Raw genomic sequence first — 21968 nt, forward strand, 5'->3', positions numbered from 1 at the left:
TAATCGTGTTATTTTTCTACTCGCGAAAGTCGCGAAAAATAAATCGCTCACGAAAATATGTTGGTTTACAGTAGTACATTAGTTTAATTGTGTCCAGCTGTTTTAAGAAGTTGCATACTAACATAGAGTATAACATGTATAACATGGCCTCATATAAGTAAGTGGTCCCTATATGTTGCTATTGACAAGAAGCAAGGTTAAAACAGAATAACTAGTAATGAATTTTTTTTTAAACCATATTGTCAACATAACAATGCTTCTATATGTGAAATAGATATAGAAAAGTATATATATTGATGCTGACACCATGTTGAAGACCGTATATCTCTATGAACAGGGTTTAAAACACACTGTGATTTTGAGATAAAAACAGATATCACTAGTCATCTTTGTATTGCAGAAAATTTGTGATGCATTTTCCAAAAGTAAACATGCAGTTGAGTTAACCAAGGAAACAGATATCGTTTGCAATGGTACCAACCCTGTTACCACGACAAACCTGGTAAGTTAAATATCATCTTGATATAGTCATTGTGAGCTGATGTGGCGTTAAGAAACAAAATAGTCATAAAAAACTTCTGGCATGGTAACAAATATACCCTTTGAAACAAGACTTAATTTTATTCTTAGTGAGTATAATTGGCATAAATATGGATTTCTATAATTGTCATTATATACTGCTTTTGTTGGACAGAAAAAAAAGCATATTTTTTTTATCAGCAACTTATTTTAGACTGAATACAACTGAGTATGACATAAAGTATAAACACATGTTAAAACTACCTCATTAGGAGGATGTAGATAGGAAATTGTGTATTGGTTATACATCAGGTGCATTGTACAACCTTTTCCTGAAGTAATAAGTTCATACTGGTTCATGTTATCATCCTTTATAAAGGAAGCTACACTTCCCTTTCCAGTTTTGGCTATCCTTAAGGTCCTTTGTTAATTTAGTTATCTCTTCAAACACCCTATATATATTATGTTTTGTTAAGTTGGTACCGTTATTATTATAACATTATATTAGCCATAATTACTGCAGTAATTAACTGACAGAAATTGCATTATTATATGCCATGATTATGATTATCATGGTCATATTACAATTAGGAAATGCCACAGGCAAATGGAATGTGCAAATCATTTTTTTTTCACAATTTTTTCAGTTCTATATATTTAAAAATGAGAAAGGTAAACAATTCTCCAGTTAGGCAGTATGACAGTAAGAGAAGTGGAAAGATATCAGAGGGACATTCAAACTCATAAATCACCTTTTGTTGGTCCTATGTGAATTGGTAATTATATTCGGCTATATTGCATCACGTGTATTGCATCTTCTTTGTCTGTCTGTCTGATTCTACAAGATAAATTTCCATTCCAAGTTCTCAACAATTGGTTAACAAATAGTCTCCTTACTTTATAAGTCATCAGCTTGACAACTCAATGAGTAATGAGTTCTAATGTGTCTAATGTGTGACCATTCTTGTAATCTGTAGGACACCTAGAGTTCATGTTTCCCAATACCAGTACTATTTTATGCCCCACCTACGATAGTAGAGGGGCATTATGTTTTCTGGTCTGTGGCTCCGTTCGTTCGTCTGTCCGTCTGTCTGTTCATTCGTCCGCAGGTTAAAGTTTTTGGTCAAGGTAGTTTTTGATGAAGCTGAAGTCCAATCAACTAGAAACTTAGTACACTTGTTGCTTATGATATGATCTTTCTAATTTTAAAGCCAAATTAGACTTTTGACCCCAATTTCACGGTCAACTGAACATAGAAAATGAAAATGGGAGTTTCAGGTTAAAGTTTTTGGTCAAGGTAGTTTTTGATGAAGCTGAAGTCCAATCAACTTGAAACTGAGTACACTTGCTGCTTATGATATGATCTTTCTAATTTTAAAGCCAAATTAGACTTTTGACCCAATTTCACGGTCCATGGAACATGGAAAATGATAGTGCCAGTGGGGCATCCGTGTACTTTGGACACATTCTTGTTTTAGGGTTAATTAAATGCACTTAAAATATAACATCACTCTTTTCTCAAGAACTACTTAATGGAACAGTCAATAATTTAAATTATTTTAAATGATGAGTATAATTGACATTGATCTCAAGCACCACTGAATAAAAAGGCTTCATACTTGGTCAGCAGCTTTACTGAGTTGTAATGTTTTAAGGTGGTACCCAACACTTTAACTAAAATAAATTTAGCTTGTTTAATTTTCTTAAAATTACCCTTGACAAAAATTTCAAAATTTCAAAAAATTTGAACCAACCGTTTTATCAGAAAAATTACACTGGTTATATAGCAGTTTGACAAACACTTTTTTTTTATCATTGAGAAGCTTAATATTCCCTTAGCAATACAACGTAATTAAAACGTTAAGCTGATTTTACAGAGTTGTCTCCCTGTAGTGTTAGGTATCACCTTAACATGTACCTATTTATCTGTCAGACACATACTTCCTTTTTGTGAAGTTTTCAATGTGAATAACCTCAAATGTTTTGATTCTGAAGTGCTAATGAACAGAGTTGCATGTGGCAGAATGAGTTTTAACCAATGAGCATTTGTTTTGTCTGTAAGAACGGTAACAGTATGCTAAGCACACCAACACATGCATTTTTGTTCAATCAATGTTGCAATTTAAAAGTTGTTCTTTTGTTGTTAGAATAAAAGATTATGCTTTGAAACAATTTTTAAAAGACACATGAAAGAGTACAGGCATATCAGTGTTAGTATTATTATTGTTTGGACTCTATAGAATAGTTGTCTTTTTTTGCCATCGTACCACATCTCCTTATTTTTAAATATTTCTTTTGTTTCAAAGTTAAGTGGAACTCTAGATTTTTTTTTTAACTTTTTCATGTTATTTGGTTGCAGTCTTGATTTATTGCAGAGTTTATGAGCTTGGACCCTTGTTTGGAAGTTGAAACAACACAAGCTATCATTAGCAACTGGTATTAATTCTTCAAAAAAGTAAGATGCAAAACTTTGAAAAAGTAAAAAAAAAACTGTCTTAATCTTAAAATTATATGAACTATATTTAAAGATCAAGATTAAGGCTGATGTCAACCTGGACCATGTATATGCTTTAGTTTTAATTTAATAAAAAAAGAAAACAAGAGTAATTTTCCACACTCAATTTACAAGTTTTATTAAGTTTCTTGACAAGTAAATATATTTATTAGACATCTTTTGAATTTAGGATCAAACATGGCATAAAGAAAAGGATTGACAATGTTATTTACAATATAAAACCTATTTAGAAATTTCAAGAAAGGAAACAAAGACAAATTACTGGTAGAAATAAACCAAAATTTTCTATCTGCTGATTCAATGATCATGAGAATTAGACGGGGTGTATATGTAACAATGCATATAACAGATATTGCAATGAAAATAAAGGTGTACTTGTGTTTCCTGTTGAATTTCTCCTTTTTGCGTTTTATCCTTTTGGATGCTGTTTCTTTTGAAGGTTTTGATGCAGTGGTATTAGATGAGTTTGATGGCTTATTTTCATGTATTTCAACACTTAATTGAGAATCTATAGAGGCAACTGAGTCCCGACTATGTTCTTCATTTTCTATGTTTGATGTCTTTAAACTGTTCAAATTCCTACTCGTCTGTTTAAAATGATGGAAAAGCTTTAAACCTACTTTGGTATAGCAAATGGTCATCAGTGTAGCAATGGTTATGACAACTAAAGCTTCAAATACTGTATACCCTATAGCAATGTTATATTTCATCCCATCGATATAGTCCTCACTGATTCTTTCACAAGTGTGAAACGTACTGTTACCTCTGGTAAATGTTGTCACACCTGATGTGAAAATAAGTGGACTTGAAATGACAAAAGAAGTAACATACAAGCAAATCACAATAGTTATTTTCTTTTCCATTAGATTTGTATGATTGTATGGTTTACAAATCTTTGTATAACGGTGATAAGCAATGAAGACCAAGATCATTGCAGCTCCGCTTGTAATGGCTGTCATTAAATACCATATCATTTTACATCCCACATCACTGTTAAAATCCACAATGTAAATTGACAAATAAATACCACAAAATCCTCCAACTGTACAAGCCAGAATATCAGCTATAGCAAGGCACGGTATGAAAAAGCGGCTGTCTGTCGATTCCCTCATCTTATAAAGATAGACATGTATTACAGTACTATTACCAACTATTGCTATGAATATATAAAGTCCAAGGATGACAATATGTGGAATAAGAGCAGATGATAATTTCTTGTTTATCTGCTCTGCTGATGGATTAATCATAATCCAATCTGTTGAATTTGTGTCCATTTTGAACAAGTTTATATTGTTAAAGAAATTGTTAATCGCCTTAGTTTTGTCCTGCTCAATGTTTGAACTCACAAGTGTACATACTTTCAGTCTTACTAAATGTGATATATGAGGGTTGATAGTCCAGTTAAAAGTGAATCTGTTTTGTCCAATTATGAGATAATCAACCTAGTCCAATTATGAAAGAATTTATTTAGTCCATTTTAGAGATAAACTAACTAGTCCAATTATGAGAGAATCTATTTAGTCCAATTATGATAGAATATATTTAGTCCAATTATTTGAGAATTTATTCAGAATTCACTGATTTCCAGTTATTTCAAGTTTTATGTCTATGTTCTCCATAATTGATAGTTTTTGCAAAATGTCAAAAACACTTAATGATTGATGTTAATTAATTATAGCATCTTTAATGTGAAACAATTAACAGTTGACACCAATATAACTTTTGATTTTATGTGAGTGACGTATATACAATAATTGTTTCCTTCCTATTTTATTCAACCTATAATAATCTTAGACGACAAATATGTAATTCTTAAATCATTTTCATAACGATTTGTTAATTTAAAGTTTGTAATTGTTTTATGAAAGGTATGAGGCAATAGATCTAACATATTTAGTTAAAATTTACTGTGTAAATTTTGGATTCTTTTTTGGTGCTTCTGTAGCATATCACTTGTAATAATCTTTGCTAATACAATGACTTTTATGTATCGTTCAATTAGAAAAATGTTGATGTATATACTTAAAACCAGCAAATGTTTTACAACCTGACAATCGGATGTAAACACTTTATATTATAGATAGCCCTAGAATGCAGGTTGTCAGATCCCAACCGTCACCTCTGCTGTATTCTGTCATCTGGGGTTTGTTAGTCAATCATAAGATTTCAAAAATTACTTACAGGTTGCATTTCTGTAAATATTGACAAGCAATTTCCCATAGGAACTCCTTTTACGGCTAAAACTGTACCACTTTTACTATGAAGTTTTGTAAAAAAATGTTATCCTAGAATTGAAAGTTCATTTGCACCACAATTTTTTTCAAAGGTCAAAATATAGGGCTGTGCCGCATATTTTCAACGTTTATATGCCCTGAATGTCTCAGAGTTTAAACTTACACTAATTTTTCTTAACTACCCCTACCTCGAATGAAAGGTTACCACAGATTTCAATGTAAACAATATGCACGTGTTTATTTACTGGTAACATTCCCAAGTTATGTCTCTGCAATATGGAACACAGATAGCATATTTGAGAACCAGTATGTAAACAAAATTAATTTTCTATGAATTTTCAATTACTCCCCAAAAGAGGCGTGTTTTAAGCAACAGCTGTATTTACAAAGTGCAATCTACAAGAGTGTGCCAATATTCAGGAAATAGCATTAAAATCTCAATAAAGTCATAATGAAAAGAACTATTTCATTTAATTTTCGTGGATTGCTGTAAACTTGCATATATGCGTGGATATTTGACTTCGTGGTTTTACCAATCTCTGTATACATGCAAAGCCTAATGAAAATATGTTATTCGTTGAACATTTGAATTCATGGTTCACCTGTACCCACAAAACCCACGAAAATTGGTATCCAACGAATATGTAGTAATGAATCCACAGTATATAAAGTCTGAGGGTGGCCACTTTCATTTTGGACAAAAACTATCTGAAAAAGTCTGACATATTATGGCATATTTGATAGGTTACCATATTCAAGCTTGAAAATGAGGTCTGAAATGACTAAATCAGTTCAAATATTTTACATAAACTATTTGAATCGACTGAAGTAGACACTTAAGTGTTTTAAAAGTGTTCAAAATCTGTCTTCAGATGAACCTGAAATTTGAGGCCAAAATAGGCCCTTACACAGACCTACTCCTTTTGAAATTTCAGATCTGTATTGAAAAAGATAAAATAAAATAGATCATTTGTAAAAGTTTTTAATGTAAAAATGTTGGCTAAGTACCATGGAATTATATTTTCATGTCTGCTAAAAGTAATAATATGACATGTTCTAAGGATTTCTGAAGTGCTTTTGATCATTTGCACTGTAGAATCTGTAAGAGTTGTGCTTTGAATTTTTTGTCAAACATTGCATAAAGAAATGGATTAGCTATGTTATTAATAATATGGAACCTGTTTAAGAGCTTCAGAAATCTAAGTAAAGATTCGTTCTCATAGAAACTTAACCAGAAATTTTCTTTAACAGATTCTAAAATCATTAACAGTAACCTGGGAGAGTATGTAACAATACAGACACCAGATATAGCTATGAATATATATGTGTAATGGTGCTCCTGGTTAAACTTTTCTCTTTTGTGTCTAAAACTTTTGTATGTCCCTTTCTTTCTAATGGACTTCGATTGGCCTGGTTTGATAGTGCTGACCTCTGAACTGGATTCTGTTTCTTGGCTGTTGCCATTACTTCCGTCCTTTCTTTTCTTACTCATTGTCTTCAAATGTTTAGCAAGTTTCAATCCTACTTTTAAATACAGTGTTGTTAGAATTGTTGCGACACTCAACACTATAAAAGCTTCCAAGCCTGTAAAGGCTAATGCAATATTGATCCTCCAGTCTTCCCTTAAGTCCTGTCTGATTCTCTCACAAATATGTAAAGTTATCGTCTTGTTTCCCTCCTCTAATGTCAGGTGACTTAATCCAGAGGTATAAAGCAAAGGGCTTGATACAAAAGTAGATGAAACATAAAGGCATATTACAATTGTAAGTTTTCTATCCAGTAGAGTAGAGGGTTTAAAAGGTTGGCATATTTTCTTGTATCGCTGGAAAGCTATAAACACCAGAATTAAAGCGGCACCACTGGCACTCCATGTCATTGAGTACCACATTATTTTACATGTTACTTCATGTGTGAAATTAGTATAATAAAAAAACATGACGATTGCGGCAGTGCTACAAACCGTACATGCCAACATGTCCCCAACTGCCAAACATGGAATAAAAAAGTGGTTATCTGTAGTTTTCTCCATTTTACGTAGATAAATATATATCACTAAACTATTTCCAACTATTCCAATGAGAATATAGACTGCCAGGAAAGCAATGTTTGGAATGAAAATATGAACAAAATGTGTGTTTATATCACTAAAAGATGAACTAGCAAATTTGATGTTTTCTAATATGTTAGCCATTGCCATTATCTTCTATAGGTAATTCTAACAGGTAATATATTAAATCCAAGTCTCTAATAAACTTCACTGAATTTCAAAATTAAAATGTTGAAGATTTCATATATACAATGTAGTTATTTCCTGTATTATGTTGTATGAAAATGAATTATGGAACCAATTTCGTTTTTTTTACAATTAAGATGTTTGATAATTTCCTTATAAAAGAAGTTAAAACACCTACGAAACTTTTTAGTCTAACCTTTAATGTTTTCAATTAAGTATTATTTCCTCATTCTTTCTTTTATTTGAAGGTTAACAATGAACTATTGTTTTTCAGAAAACGTACACTTTTAGTATATATTTAGATAATTATTATGTAATTTTCCGTCAAAATATATAGTTTGTAATAGAAACGTTTGTAACATTTTAAAATTATAAGAGATTAGAATAGAAATAATTCTTTTATTTATTTAGAATTTTACTGTGAATAAAAAATGTATATAAATTAATTAACTTTTTTTTTATTTTCATGTGATATATATGTTAAAAAAAAGTAGGTTTTGTAATAAATTAAAACAGGTTATCTTTATAAAATTATCAAGGAATATGGGTTATGAAAATGAAACAACATAGGAAATTAACAGTAAACACAAGACTATAAAAGTTATCATAACATTGTAGTGAAAGCATTACTCTTTCTTGAGGAAGTCAATAAAGCATAAAGAGTTCTTCCCACCAGAAAAATATTGTCATATCTGTGTATAGGGGAAATTGAATCTAGCTTGGATTTTTATGTCCCATTTATGGACATTATGTTTTTGGGTCTGTGTGTCAGTTTGTCTGTCTGTCCAGCTTCAGGTTAAAGTTTTTGGTCAATGTAGTTTTTGATGAAGTTGAAGTCTAATCAACTTGAAACTTAGTACACATGTTCCCTATGATACGATCTTTTCTAATTTTCATGCCAAATTAGAGTTTTTACCCAAATTTCACGGTCCACTGAACAAAGAAAATGATAGTGTACTATGGACGCATTCTTGTTAAAGACTCCTTTAATAGCCATGATAATGTAGTGAAAAGAAACTTATATTTAAAAAAAAAGGTAGGATTGGAATGATTTCCAATGAGACAACTATCTACCAGAGACCACTGATTGACAAATGTATGATCGCAGAAATTTGTATGAAATAAGGTCAAAATAGCAACTAGTAGACCAAAGGAAAAGGGGTAAATAACTATAGATCATCATACAACTCTCAACATGGAGCAAAACCCTTACCATATGGAAGGCATTGGGATAAAAAAATGTGTAACAAATTTGTAACTATTTGTAATTGAATATATTTACTTTGTAATTTTACTGTATATTGGGTCTTATACACGTTTAATACAAGTGACAACACTTGAATTGCTCAAGACTTTCTGGAGTATTCTATTCCAACAAGATTTATTCCTAAAAAGAAAAGTAATAGTGCCAGCTAATGTTTTTAATTATCTGTAAATCATAATTAACACTTAGATTTTTTGTTTTCAATTGGTTAGAAAGAGGAAAATTCAGAGATTTTAGAGAATTTTTTTTTACAGATAATTGAAATTCAATGTTATGTGCATTCACACTTTTTTGTTCTTACCAATTCTCGTGGATGAAGGAAAACTTACTTGTTCGTGGATATTTAATTTCCTGGTTTTGCCGAAGTCTGCATAATATCAACTATCTCTCATCAAGATGTTCACTTATGTATATTTCACTGACTTTACTATTCTTTGGATACAATTTTTTGTGGATTTCGTAGGTACAGTTGAACCACGAAATAAAAAGTTCAAAAAATTACATATTTTCTTAAGACTTAATATTATATATTAAAAGTATATTCAATGCATTAGATTTTAACTATGTAATTATTTAAAGCTGCATGCCTTGATCTAAATGAAATGTTTTAGTTTTGGCAAGCATTGATTTCATATACATGTATATTTGTGTTTAGTTCCTATTGGATTGAAAGATTTGTGGGGGCTTAAGGGGGAACATTTATATTTATGTCCCACATATTTCAGCTAGAACTTTATTGTTATGCTTGATTATGATATACACAAATATATGAAGGATATGGATGATTTCAGATTTTGATTTTGTCTTTACATTTTCCACAAATGATAGGAAGTTTAACTGTCAATTTTGTGGAAATTCTGGATGTTGGGTACATGATTTGTCTTTCTTACTCCTCCTACAGTCTTCTAGCTAGAACTCTTGTATTATACAGGATGTTAGATTATATAATTAGAATGTGCAAATATATTGAATTTCCCTTTGCTTTTTATTTTCCATAAATGGCAGGATGGTGAGTATAGTTATTTTTATTCCCCTTTCAAAAAGTCTAACAAGTAGAAGAAGTAGGGTCACATAGGCCTTATTTGACCTATAGAAATCAAACTTTGTAATATCATATGAAAAATTTATATTTTTTAATATTTTGGATGAATTAGACCACCATTCATTTGAAAAAAAACATCAAATAAAGACATCTCATCAAAGTTGTTTGTTCACTTGTCAACAATCTTAGATTTCTCTTACAGTATTATTGTCGTGTCATATGTTTTCGTATGTCATATGTTTTCGTATCAACCACATTTCGTCGGTTTCGGCTGCATACGCGTACATTGTGGCGTGTTTTTCGGTTTCTATATTTAGAACAACAACACCACTACAACTTGACATATTTAAAACATATTCAACGTCGCTTTTTAAAGACGTTAGAACAAATTAAATAAAACTGACCTATTTAGCCATTTTTATTTAATGTCAAAAATATGCATCACTAGAATAGCTATAGAAAAAAATTGTGAAGGGTTAAAATAAAGTCCAGATATGTTTTTTGCAAGTCAGATACTGGATCTTCAAGACATATGACTGTCATGTGTTTTTGGGCCGTTTTAATTACAAACCAGCGAGTTAAAATTAGTAGGGTTCTTATATAAAATGGTTGTTCAAAATCTAATTATTCAATATTTCATTTATAATTTTTTTGTATACATCCTTGATTCATGAAGATGAAACAGTCTTGACTTTTTATATTTAATCCTAAATTTTGAAAACTGCATTTTATTTTAGAAAAAATAATGTATTTTGTACAAACCAGGTGCCAATCTGAAATTAATCAAAATCTTAAAATTTCAGCACACAATTTACCAACCTAAAACTATTTACTAGTAATTTTTAGTACTGAAAAGTATTTATTTACTTTTTTTATGATTCAAGCGATCATTAGAACCACGACTTTAGAAAATATTAATTTCCGGATTTTGTAGTCATTTCCTGTCCGTGTACTGATCCAATTTTTATTTCATACGAAAACATATGACGCCGTTTTTTTGACATACAAAAATCGCAAAGTAATCGGAAACAGTAAAAAATCGTAATAAGCATTGAAAAAAAATCTAGATACCTTTAATCAATCTACAGGACATGCTTTTTAAATTTGAGTAAACACCGGAATAAAAACTCAACAGTGAAAACTGTAAGCAGTGAAAATTGTTATTAGTACGAAAACACATTACACGATGATACATGATACAACTTACGTGGTATTTTACATGTACATATATTGCAGCCATTTGTCTATATTGACAATTTATTATTTTCTATTTTGTAGGTTGTAGACAGAGAATCAAGGTAAGATTATATTTCATAAAGTTCTGGAAATATATAAAAGAATATATTTAAAAAGGAATTGCTAAAATGAGCACAACAGACCAACATCTTGGTGTCTTCAAACTGGTTTAAATAACTATAAAAGCTAATGGTCCGAGACCACAATTATTTCGTAGTGCATTTCTTATAGCACATAAATGAAAATTAAAAAAATCCCACCTGCTCTTTCTCAATGAAATTTTTACAGTGTGTTGTACTACTTTTGGGACAAATTATATCAAAATTATAAAAAAAACTTCACCAGCTCTAACTCAAAATATGGACAATTTTATGTTTAGGGCGTCTTGAAATCTTTTAACAGCTTCCGAAGTGCTAATTTTTAACCTTTTTCAGCTGGACCAAATCACTACTTTCCTTTAAAATTCGAGACCCAAATTTTTTTACAGTGTAATTTCAACCCCCTTCTTGCAATTTGAGGCATTAAACATGGAGAAATAAATTTGGAAGGGGTATAAAAATTAATGGCAAGTAACCCGCTGTCAATACTAGGGATATATTCTTGAACAATGTAAATCAAGGGACAACAATTGTGGTCTCAGACCTAATGGAATCATTTTGAAGTGTGCATGTCAGCCACATGGTTCATTGATCAAGGTAAACATTTCATAATTCAATCAATCATCTAAGAAAGATTAGTTTTAAACTTTGATTATTTCGTTTTTATTGACGATAAAACTGTGATTGTTTATAGAGTAGGTGCATTTCTGTCTTTACAAATAATGGCTTTTTTTATGAATTTATACTTTTTCAGCAAGATAAATTAATACTAACTATTCTATTTTAGCTATGGGGCAAATTGGATCCAACAGTTTGGAAGCCTTACATGGAGAGCCTGGGCACAGAATGTCCGAGATCCATTGATTCTGAAAGTCAAAATCTTTCAAACAATTGTAAGCAGGTGCTATCTTTCAAATAAGATTGTTTTATTAAATCAATGATTTATTGTACCTGTATGGAATGATATTGTGGTTTATCTGATCTTATGTTAGCAATTGTTCAACTGCATTTGGTGTTTCATTTTGGAATGCCTTAAAAGTGTACATGTCCTTTTTGCAGAGTTCATCTAACCTTAATCACATTAACATTGATCATAATATAAACTTGTTTCTTAAGATTTCCCACAAAATATATGAAACTTAATATAATAAACCAAACAAGTATTTTTAAATGTAAAATAGTTTTGCTAATTCAGATTTGATATTTTCAAAACATATTTATAGAGACCCCCCCCCCCCCAAAAAAAACACAAAAAAAACAACCCCAAACCAACCAACATATTGTTCAGAAAAATTTCTGATGTCAAAAATATTATAAGTTGCATTTCATTTCTTATAATACCAACTTCATCAACATCAGCTCATCCATTAAAGTTTGCTCCTGTAATATCCTTGCTGATGATGCCAATATCAAAAATTAAAATGCAATTAGTCTGTTATTCTGTCTGTATATATAGAATGTTTGATATTTGTTTATTTTACAGTTTATAGGAGTTGTACTTGGTCTGATATATCTCCATGACAACAACGATTATGATCAGAAACGAGTACTCAACGTCAATGGAGTGCTTTTCTTATTGCTGACCAACATGAGCTTCTCAAACATGTTTGCTATCCTGAATGTAAGTTTAAATATTTTTACAGATAATAGCCAGTCTTGTTGGTTTAATCTTCTTAGATACAGACAACAATTATAACCAAGAACGCCTGATCAACATAAGTGGTGTTATCTTTTTACTTCTCATCGAAATCACAGCAAATACCATGTTTGGTGTACTTCTTGTGAGTTTTTAGTCTCTTGAAATCACTGCAAAAACCTTGCTTGGTTATTTTCCTGTGAGTCCAATAATGTAACTGGTTTACTGTAGCTGTGTGGATTTGAACATCAAATCACTATTCCATTTCAGCATTGTTTTTTGGGAACTTCCTATCATTATTAATACTGTGGATTCATTATTATTCGTGGGTACAGGTGAACCACGAATTCAAATGTTCAACGAATATCATATTTTCAATAGGCGTTGTATACGGAGATTGGCTAAACCACGAAATCAAGTATCCGCGAAAATTAATACTAACGAAAATAAATGAATCCACAGTATGTTCCCCCCAAAAAAACAAATTTGGAGTGGAAATTTTGGGGTCAATAGGCAAAAATTCAAGGTCACTGTTACTCAAAGATACACTGTTAAAATTTCTGAGTGCCCCTTGCTAGAATTAAATAAAACATAACAATGAAAGATCTAGGTGGTGGGGGGTAATCCTATTGATTTTGGAGTCAATAGGTCAATTTCAAGGTTTCCATTTAAACTGATACAAGTCTCCCATATATACTTATCTAGTCTTCTATATTCACTAATACCAGTCTTCTATATTCACTAATCCCAGTCTTCTATATATACTGATCAAATCTTTTATATACACTGACCAAGTCTTCTCTAAACACTAATACAATTCTTTTTTATCCGCTGCATGATCCAAGTCCTTCATATACATTTGCCAAGTCTTCCATTTTGTCCATATCAAGTCTTTTTTATACACTGATCCAAGTCTTTCATATAATATACACTGATCCAATTCTTCCATATACACTGATTAATTTATGCACTGATCAAAAAGAAAACATATGACTTGTATACTGATTCAACATCCTTTGTCTTTGATACATTACATAAATGGTTACATATTTTAAAAAGTTTTAATATATATTAAATAAGGAGACGTGATTCTCAATGAGACAGCTATCCTCCATATATTAAAGAACAAGGTTGTGAACAAATATGATAATTTATATTTGCTGTTATTGACTCTATTTAGTGGTATTTATTGTTTTTGTGTTCATAAATTTTAATTTCAAGTATAATATGTGTTGCATGAATACTTTAAAACACCTGATAAATATACAGATAGAAAATTTAAAACGGACATAGAAATATTAGCTGGTAGTTTTTCTGTGCCTGTGGAAGGTCTTAGGAAAGCACACACTGGCCATGCATGCAACAAATGGAAGATTTTAACATCCTTAACTGGCTATACAGCCCTTGCATGGTCGGTCCATGCTTGCATGCAACAAGTGGAAGTTTTTAATGACCTTGACTTGCTATACAGCCCTTGCATGGTCGGTCCATGCTTGCATGCATCAAGTGGAAGTTTTTAATGACCTTGACTGGCTATACAGCCCTTGCAAGGTTGATCCAGATTGTTCAGTATATGTCTTTGCATTATATTAAAGTACAACAGGTCCAATAAAGATACATGCAAAATGTCATTCATTTGTGGAAATCCTAGACATGAAGTATTTTGATATCGTATTTAAAGAATTATAAAGATGTAGAAATCCCTATTTAATTTTTCATACGGACTTTTACCATTTATGACATCGATTCAATAGAATGAATTTCAACTTGTGTAAGGGAGATAACTCCAATTATATCTTAGAAATCTATTACAGTGACTTGACTGTTAGTGTTGCTATCCACCAATTGCAATTCATTCAAAATTTTGACCAAATTGCAATTTGTTTTATTAAACCAAATTGTTCAACTGGTCAAAAATTTGAACAAATTGTTCAGTCAAAATGTGAAAGTGCAAGGTGATAAAATAAAACATACTTACAATCCTATAAGACTTTAACTCCACTGTATTGATGTAGTTCCTAATTCTGTCTATCAATCTGTATAATTATATTATAGCCATTTCCATACTAAGGTGAACTGTTTTATTATACCCCCGCTTTAAAAAAGGAGGGGTATACTGTTTTACCTCTGTCTGTCAGTCCGTCCGTCAGTCAGTCAGTCTGTCCCATGAAACTTTTGTCACATTTTTCTCAGGAAATACACATCCACCCTTTCTGTAATTTGGTATCAACATTTATATATGTTAGCCATATGGTGTGATATGTTTTCAGATTCATCACTTGACAACTTCCTGTTTACGGAACACTTGTATGATTTTACACATGATAGCCAAGTTGAAAATTTTCGTCACATTTTTCTCAGGAACTACAATACAAGGATTTCTGAAATTTGGTTTCAGGATTTATATAAGTCAGCTATACCGTGTGATGCGTTTTCAGATTCATCACTCGACAACTTCCTGTTTACCGAACACTTGTATGATTTTACACATGATAGCCAAGTTGAAAATTTTCGTAACATTTTTCTCTGGAACTACAATACAAGGATTTCTGAAATTTGGTTTCAGGATTTATATAAGTCAGCTATACCGTGTGATGCGTTTTCAGATTCATCACTCGACAACTTCCTGTTTACCGAACACTTGCATATTTTTACACTATTAATATTATCCACTTGCGGCGGGGGTATCATCAGTAAGCAGTAGCTCGCAGTTTCACTTGTTTTGAATTGCTATAAAAATGTCCAAACTTTAAAGCTTTTATATAGTTTTTCTTTGGAAAAGGATTTTATATTTATAAGAATCATATATCATTTAAAATAATACATCATATATTCAGTAAAATATGTGTGAAATAACAATATGCTATTGATAAGTTTCCTTGGGGAGATAACCTAAAATACTATTCTTTTGAATAAAGACTTTTTGAAACCAAAAAACGATTATCTCCCCTTCCTACAAACATATTGCAATTTCACAAATATTTTACTGAATATGAAATGTTTTAATTCACATAATGTGTGATTCTTATGAATATAGAATACTTTCGAAAGAAAAACTATATAAAAGCTTAGTTTGGACATTTTTATAGCAATTCAAAATAACAGTTCACCTTAGTATGGTAATGGCTATAATATAATAAACAGATTGATAGACTGATTTAGTAAGTACATCAATACAGTGGAGTTTAAGTCTTATAGGATTGTAAGTATGTTTTATTTTATCACCTTGCACTTTCACATTTTGACTGAACGATTTGTTCAAATTTCTGACCAGTTGAACAATTTGGTTTAATAAAACAAATTGCAATTTGGTCAAAATTTTGAATGAGTTGCAATTGGTGGATAGCAACACTAACAGTCAAGTCACTGTAATTGTAAAATGCATGTTTATTATCTATCCTTGTAATGCAATAAATAGACAAAATTACTAATTTCTTCATTGCACTTATATTGATACCTTATGTCAAAAACTATTTATTTAACAAACATGTGTAGAATTTCATGAGATGCTTTACAAAATTTTAATTTTGCATAATTTTTATAAGGACTATTACAAATTTCTATGAAAATTTAAATCTTATCCTACATATCCTTACTTTGAAGTCGCATTCCTGACCTTCCATCTCTTATATAGGATGGCAGAATTTTCAAAATTGACTTATTTGAATCATTATTTCAATAGTTCTTTTACTTTTTTATAGAAATCTTGTCTCTACTAAACAATAGCTATCACAAGTTATTTCTTATTCATGGTATAATTATAACCTTTACCAAGGATATAACAGTGACCTTTATGAGGAAAATACAAACGAAAGTGAACCAGCTCCTGGTTAGTCTGTAGTGTGATAGAGTTCCTAAAGTGGGTATGCACCCTAGGCACCAAAACATGTCATTCAACAAACTTTCTGCAGGAGTCCCTAAAGTGTTGTTGTTATAAGATTGTATTTCATTTCAGACATTCCCTACAGAACTACCTATTTTCCTACGAGAGCATGGCAGTGGTTTATACAGAGTAGATACATATTACCTGAGTAAATCTATTACAGAACTACCATCTTTGATCATCCTTCCTACATTGTTTGTATCTATACTCTACTGGATGGCAGGTTGGTATTTTACAATCAATACCTCTGCAATGTTGTTTTGTAAACCAATCTTTGACATATTAATTAATATTTTTAGTCATATGTATGATTTTACAGAACTAAACATTTTCTATCAAAACACTGTGAGTAAATATTAGGTTGAGATAGTTGGTGTGACTTACTGAACCAAATTTGTTAAGAAAGGATTTAAAAACTAGTTAAAAAAAATATACATTGAATATTTAAACAATGGACCTCATTTTAGATCAGTTTAAACAATGCCACCTATTTTAAGTATGTGATCATTGTTATTAGTTTGCATTTACCACAATATTTATTGTTCATTTCAATTACTAAGTTCAGTTTTGTAATTGTATTTATATTCCTTGAAATTTGAATACCTTCTAATATTTTTTGCTGGTTATCGAACTGACTTTTATAGTGTTAAAACACAGCTTCGGCAAGATGAAAAAATAACTATTTGTCTTTTTCAGGTTTATATTATAATGTTGAATCTTTCCTGATTTGTTGTGGCATTGCTATACTAGTGGCTAATACTGCAGCATCATTTGGTAAGTAAATAAATATTAAAAGGTCTGAGGTTATATATCAGGATTTACTTTCTTATATAACACAATTGTAAGTAAATTATATAATGAATGTATACCAGAATAGGCTGACAGTAACTATCCAGTTATTGGCCTAAATAAATATATGTTCACCTCAATAAAGTCTTTCCATCCACCACTATGTCGGGTACGATTGTATAGAGATAGATACAAGTAAAATTTAGAACAATTTCTTGTTTTTTTACTAAAATGATTTTTGACCTAATCTCACCATAATTGGTGTTTCAATTACATCATTATACAGAATAGTTTTTCAACGGATATTCTCCTTCATAAATGAAATAATCTTCATGAATGAGATAAAAAAAAAAAAATAAGCATTATCTGTGTGATGCGTTTTCAGATTGATCACTTGACAACTTCCTGTTAACGGAACACTTGTATGATTTTACACATGATAGCCAAGTTGAAAATTTTCGTCACACTTTTCTCAGGAACTACAATACAAGGATTTCTGAAATTTGGTTTCAGGATTTATATAAGTCAGCTATACTGTGTGATGCGTTTTCAGATTCATCACTCAACAACTTCCTGTTTACCGAACACTTGCATATTTTTACACTATTTATTTTTTCGTCGCATTTTTCTCAGGAACTACAATACAAGGATTTCTGAAATTTGGTTTCAGGGTTTATCTAAGTCAGCTATACCGTTTGATGCGTTTTCAGATTGATCACTTGACAACTTTCTGTTTACCGAACACTTGTATGATTTTACACATGATAGCCAAGTTGAAAATTTTTGTCACACTTTTCTCAGGAACTACAATACAAGGATTTCTGAAATTTGGTTTCAGGATTTATATAAGTCAGCTATACCGTGTGATGCGTTTTCAGATACATCACTCGACAACTTCCTGTTTACCGAACACCTGCATATTTTTACACTATTTATATTATCCACTTGCGCCGGGGGTATCATCAGTGAGCAGTAGCTCGCAGTTTCACTTGTTAAAATCTATTTGTGTGTTTGTAGCTAGTATCTCTCTCTATATATGTTGTTTGTGTATGTGTAGCTAGTATCTCTCAATATATTGTTTAGGTGTATGTGTAGCTAGTATCTCTCTCTATACATATTTTAGGTGTATTTGTAGCTAGTATCTCTATATATCGTCGCTTGGCTTCTAAAATGTCCTATATGAATTTTTTAGCTAAAAATACTTTTTGACACCATTGGTCTGGGCGGGAGGAAATCTTTGGTATTACAAAATAGCATACAGTTAGACCAATCAAAATGTGTGAAATAAGACATATTACAAAATTGCCAATGTCAGTTGCTTCGAAAATGTTGTATGAAAACTTGAAAATCGTTGTAGAATGGCTTTGGGAAAAAAATAATTGAACATTTCTTTATTTCTGTGAAAATAGTTTAAGTTCTTGGATAATCCAGAAATGTCAAAGTTTTTATTTCACTGCTATTTACAAAAATGTTCAAGTTCACATACAACATTTTGGAAGGATGCATTTTGCCAAAATTTTCAAAGCCTGTTTGTGAGAATTTTTTTTATTGGAAAAATTGTAATTTACAACATTTTAGAAGCCCAGCGACGATATATTTTAGGTGTATTTGTAGCTAGTATCTCTCTCTTTACATATAGGTTGTTTGTGTATTTGTAGCTAGTTTCTTTTTTATGTGTATTTGTAGCTAGTATCTCTATATATATATCTGTTGTTTGTGTATTTGTAGCTAGTATCTCTCTCTATATTTGTAGGAATGATTATATCAACACTGTCTAGTTCAGCCAACATGGCTTTAGCAGTAGCACCACCATTATTGATACCATTGATGTTGTTTGGGGGATTTTTTGTACAAAATGAGTAAGTCAGAATATTCCTGTACTATTGTATAAGTCTAAAATGATTTGAAACCAAGTTGCATGACTTTTGTCGTTGGTTAGTTTGTCTTGAAAATCTTGCAAAAAATTTATTTTACTCTTTTCTAAAACAGGGTAGGATATTAAACCTTTGTTTGTCCACAACCCATTTCTGTTTCTTAGCTACTACAAGTCATAGCTAATTACTATAATGTGACGTCATAAATACTTTATATTGTAAAATTCAAAAAAAAAGTTTGTCCTTCAATCTGTCGGTCCCATTACGGGTATATAGTAATTTGGCATAACTCCTCCTACAGTTTGAAAATTAGGATTTTTTTTTACTTTGCTGTCTTTTTGTACATATATTGAAGATGTGAATGTGATCAGGGTTTTGATTTTTATTAATATATTTGTTTTTTTGGGAGATAGTTGAACTTTGTCATGTTTTTGAGTTTACACTTTGTATCAATTGTGTCTCCCAAACACAATAATATTTCAAAGAAATTCCTACAATCAGTCACTTCAGAGTGGAGTGCGGGGGCATCACTTGTCTAGTTTTATTGCATTCAATGGAACATGAAATTTTTTGACAAATTAAACCTAGATTTGTTACCAAAAAATCCAGTTTTAAATTATTAACAGAGATTTTATTATAACATTTTAAGTATATATTACACACTTGTGTGAAAAAAAGTAAAATTTCCATAGATTTAGAAACAGAAAGGTAAATAATACTTACATGTTTATGTTTTAAAAAAAGAGGTGAAATTTTGATACAAAACTGCTTGGTTTAGAGCTTTAATCCTCAAATGAATTTCTAAAATGTAATAATTACTTAAAAAAAAGATGAAAACTAATAGTGACTATATTTTTACTGTTTTGCGTGTGCATTCATTTCAGGAATTAGGTATTTCAGATGAATTCATGTGTATTTCATTTGGCTTCTAGTTTCAGAAAAATTATGTTTGTTTTTACCTTATTTTCAGTACCATTCCAGACTGGTTACTTTGGTTGAAGTATTTGTCCTGGTTCCAGTACAGCAATGAAGTTCTAAACATAAACCAGTGGAGTGATATAGATCATATAGGTATAATATTTTGATGTATCCTGAATGAAATAGTTTAATTATGTGTATAAGGAAATCTGTATGTGTTTGTGTTTCAATAGAAAGTTGAGTGGGGCTTTTGGGAGCACCTGTCTGGGTTGATACACAGTGTTGTTTTAAAAGAAAATCTACATGAAAGACGATATGATTTGAGACCTACAATATAACAAACGTATAGTATGATAGGGTCTGTTTTCAGTCTAATATTTGGAAGAAGATATAATGCACTTTGACACTAATTTAAGGAAGGAATAATTTGTAATTCGCTCTGTGGACCTGTTGTTATTCCATACACAATACCTCTTATTTTATCAAAGATTAATATTCCAGTGATTTTTTTTAATGAATGAACCACTTTATAATGAAGGGGGATTTTTTTGTATTTGTAGATTGTAAGAATGTGACTGTGGCAGTGAACTCAACTGTTAGTTCTCCTTCACGATGTTTTACTACAGGAAGTCAAGTTTTAGAGTCTCTTAGTTTTGATGAGGTTTGTAATCCTTTCTTGTTATAGTGAAACTTAGATGCAACTAATATCATTTTTAACACAATTTAATATTTGATTATTGTCAACTGAACCTTGTAACAGAAATCTTATGAATAAACCTGAAAACTGTTGACCTGAGTTATCAAATCAGATATACTTTTATATCTTTCTGTATAAAAGATGTACTATGAGTCTAGACTTCTTGGTATATGCTGTAGAAGCATTACAGTAGTTTTTCGTGGGGTTAAAACTTCGTGGTTTTGTATCTAAATAAGATTTCATGGGGATTTAATTTCCTGGTTTCCATTAATTGGAAGCGATATTATATGAAATTAATTTTTCCTGGGTTTTTTAAATTTCATGGATAGCTTATTTCCACAATTATAAGAAATCAAATCTTCCACGAAAATTCCTGCTTTAACAGTATCTATAAAGTCGGGGTAAAAAATGTTTCTTGACGCCAAACCCTCTCCCTAACTTAGGCCTGAAACAGTGGTGTAAAAATTAGTTATAAGAACAAATTGTAAAAAAATCAGTTGAAAAGTGCTGAACTCATCAGATGTAGATATAAGAACAAATTGTAAAAAAATCAGTTGAAAAGGGCTGAACTCATCAGATGTAGATAAAGCACATAAAATCCCCAAGAAAAATATAAAAGACACAAAGTGCAGATCTGAGAGTACTTACAGTTACTGAAAGCTACTTTAAGTAGATATAGGAAGATGTGGTGTGAGTGCCAATGAGACAACTCTCCATCCAAATAACAATTTAAAAATTTAACCATTATAGGTTAAAGTACGGCCTTCAACACGGAGCCTTGGCTCACACCGAACAACAAGCTATAAAGGACCCCAAAATTACTAGTGTAAAATCATTCAAACGGGAAAACCAACGGCCTAATCTATATAAACAAAACGAGAAACACGTATATATTACATAAACAAACGACAACTACTGTACATCAGATTCCTGACTTAGGACAGGTGCAAACATTTGCAGGCCCATATCAACTAATGCAGAACCATGTATCTTAGCCTAAAATATCAATCAGTACACATCCAACCTTCAA

The 21968-nt window shown here is 31.0% G+C and overlaps 3 protein-coding genes across 4 annotated transcripts in view; 1 reads left to right on the forward strand and 2 right to left on the reverse strand.

Annotated features, from left to right (window-relative positions):
- The window catches only part of LOC134707143 (protein white-like), a 37165-nt gene that overhangs the window by 12691 nt on the left and 2506 nt on the right, over nt 1-21968 (forward strand). For both annotated transcript variants that reach the window (XM_063566681.1, XM_063566680.1), the window contains exons 10-18: nt 401-502; nt 11086-11105; nt 11929-12034; nt 12625-12762; nt 16733-16883; nt 17357-17434; nt 19203-19308; nt 20294-20394; nt 20802-20902. In XM_063566681.1, coding sequence (XP_063422751.1) covers nt 401-502; nt 11086-11105; nt 11929-12034; nt 12625-12762; nt 16733-16883; nt 17357-17434; nt 19203-19308; nt 20294-20394; nt 20802-20902 — 903 coding nt within the window. The remainder of the gene's footprint in view (nt 1-400; nt 503-11085; nt 11106-11928; nt 12035-12624; nt 12763-16732; nt 16884-17356; nt 17435-19202; nt 19309-20293; nt 20395-20801; nt 20903-21968) is intronic.
- LOC134707145 (neuropeptide receptor npr-1-like) lies at nt 3124-4755 on the reverse strand. The gene has a single exon (XM_063566682.1). The coding sequence runs from the start codon at nt 4306-4308 to the stop codon at nt 3154-3156; it is 1155 nt and encodes a 384-aa protein (XP_063422752.1). The 5' UTR covers nt 4309-4755; the 3' UTR covers nt 3124-3153.
- Nucleotides 6235-7622, reverse strand: LOC134707146 (orexin receptor type 2-like). The gene has a single exon (XM_063566683.1). It carries the CDS (start codon nt 7463-7465, stop codon nt 6350-6352), a length of 1116 nt encoding a protein of 371 aa, XP_063422753.1. The 5' UTR covers nt 7466-7622; the 3' UTR covers nt 6235-6349.

Source organism: Mytilus trossulus, chromosome 2 (assembly GCF_036588685.1).
Source record: "Mytilus trossulus isolate FHL-02 chromosome 2, PNRI_Mtr1.1.1.hap1, whole genome shotgun sequence".
NCBI lineage: Eukaryota > Metazoa > Mollusca > Bivalvia > Mytilida > Mytilidae > Mytilus > Mytilus trossulus.